This window comes from Rhincodon typus, chromosome 35, assembly GCF_021869965.1.
Source record: "Rhincodon typus isolate 14 chromosome 35, sRhiTyp1.1, whole genome shotgun sequence".
Classification (NCBI taxonomy): domain Eukaryota; kingdom Metazoa; phylum Chordata; class Chondrichthyes; order Orectolobiformes; family Rhincodontidae; genus Rhincodon; species Rhincodon typus.
In genome coordinates, this window is record NC_063366.1 from 20,732,305 (window position 1) to 20,733,940 (window position 1,636).

The following is a 1,636-nucleotide window of genomic DNA, read 5'->3' on the forward strand; positions in this document are numbered from 1 at the left end:
CAGAAATTCTTCATTTCTTCTTCTTCATTTCTGAAGAAGGGTCCAGACCCGAAACGTCAGCTTTCCTGCTCCTCTGATGCTGCTTGGCCTGCTGTGTTCATTCTCCTCTACACCTTGTTATCTCAGATTCTCCAGCATCGGCAGTTCCCACTATCTCTAATTCAGTTTCTATTTCGTTCACTAACTGCGATATAAATGTGAATGATCCCACCAGCTTTGTTTTGTAAATGGGTGAAATTTCCACGAACTGAACCGCAATATATTCCCTCACCTTCGGAAATATCAACTCGTCTGTTTGCTCCATCTGTTTCTGCAACTTTGAGAGTTTCTCCTCAGTAGAATTTAAATTCTCCTGAATCTCTCGAAGGTTTTTCTCCATTGTTTCTAGAATCCTTCCCTCTTCTTCCCTGAGATCACTGAGTAAACTCTGTTCTTTCTCAGTTAGAATCTGGTGCATTTTAGTGAACTCGGATGTGATGTGGGTCTGCAGACTGCTCGCCTGTTCCTACCAAATGAAATGTGAAACATCATTAATGTCCCGCGACAAAGAGAACAAAACTAACCGAGATCCCAGAAAATCAGCACAGGGAGACCTCACCCTCACTTCGGAAATCTTCCGTTTCTGGTTCTGTTCCGTTTGTAGAACCGCCGATTTCTTCTCTGTGAGAGAATCTAAGGAAGATTTCAGCTGATCCTGGAATTGGGAGAGAAAGTGCAGAACAGGATGTGTTAGTTCAAGTGCTGGATTAGTCGTATGTGATGTAACTCTCAGTTTATTAAATATCCCCCTTTACCTTATAGATTTCAACAGCTTCTTTACTCGGGATGAAGTGCTCTCTCTGTTCCCCAGTGACACAAATCACACAGGTTAATTTCTTGTCAGTTTTACAAAACAGCTTCAGATCTTCCTGATGTATCTCACAGTGAAGTTTACTTTCCTTCCCTTTCTGATCCAGCTTTAGTTTTCGAGCCTCCTCGGCCAGATTCGCTAAGGCCCGATTTACCCTGAGGTTTCTTTCCGGAAACTCCTCTCTACATTCCGGGCAGGAGTTTACCTTCTTTTCCCAACTCTGGGTGATACAGGAGCGGCAGAAGTTGTGTCCACACTCCAGTGTAACCGGGTGGGTGAAGAAATCCAGACAAATGGGGCAAACTGTCTCCTCGGTCAGTCTCTGGAGCTGCTGTCTGGAAGCCATGATCAAACTCAGCACTTTCTAATTAAAACTAGTTTTACTTTGGACTTTTCTGCGCCGCTGAACACTTTCAGTTCAATGATTTCCCAATTTATTTAACTGCAAGGCTTCGAGAACCATTATACAAAACTAGTCTTCGTTCTATCAACATTTTCACAGGAAAGAATAAATAAAAGGCAACATTTTGACGGAGAAACTGGATTTGAACGTGGCGAGAAAGTGTGAGCTCTGCACCAGAGGGTGAAGGTCCATCGAATGTTGACATTGTGGGAGGGGCAGAGAGAGGGGGAGGAGGTGAGATGGCAGGATCAAGTTTTCTTTGAACTTTGTACTTAACTCAATGCCGATTGTAAAGCCTGTGGTGAAAATCAGCATGGGGGTAATCAATAGAACCCCCAAAGAACCTATATCAATTCAATTTAAGAGATAGTAGGAACTGCAGA

General features: G+C 43.3%; 1 protein-coding gene across 1 annotated transcript in view; it reads right to left on the reverse strand.

Annotated features, from left to right (window-relative positions):
- LOC109914679 (zinc-binding protein A33-like) overlaps window positions 1-1,414 on the reverse strand; it is an 18,402-nt gene extending 16,988 nt beyond the window's left edge. The window contains exons 1-3 of the mRNA XM_020514286.2: window positions 795-1,414; window positions 599-694; window positions 272-505 (exon numbers count right to left, since the gene is read on the reverse strand). Of these exons, the coding sequence (XP_020369875.2) occupies window positions 272-505; window positions 599-694; window positions 795-1,196 (732 nt within the window). The 5' untranslated portion in view covers window positions 1,197-1,414. The remainder of the gene's footprint in view (window positions 1-271; window positions 506-598; window positions 695-794) is intronic.
- Window positions 1,415-1,636: the final 222 nt, after the last annotated feature.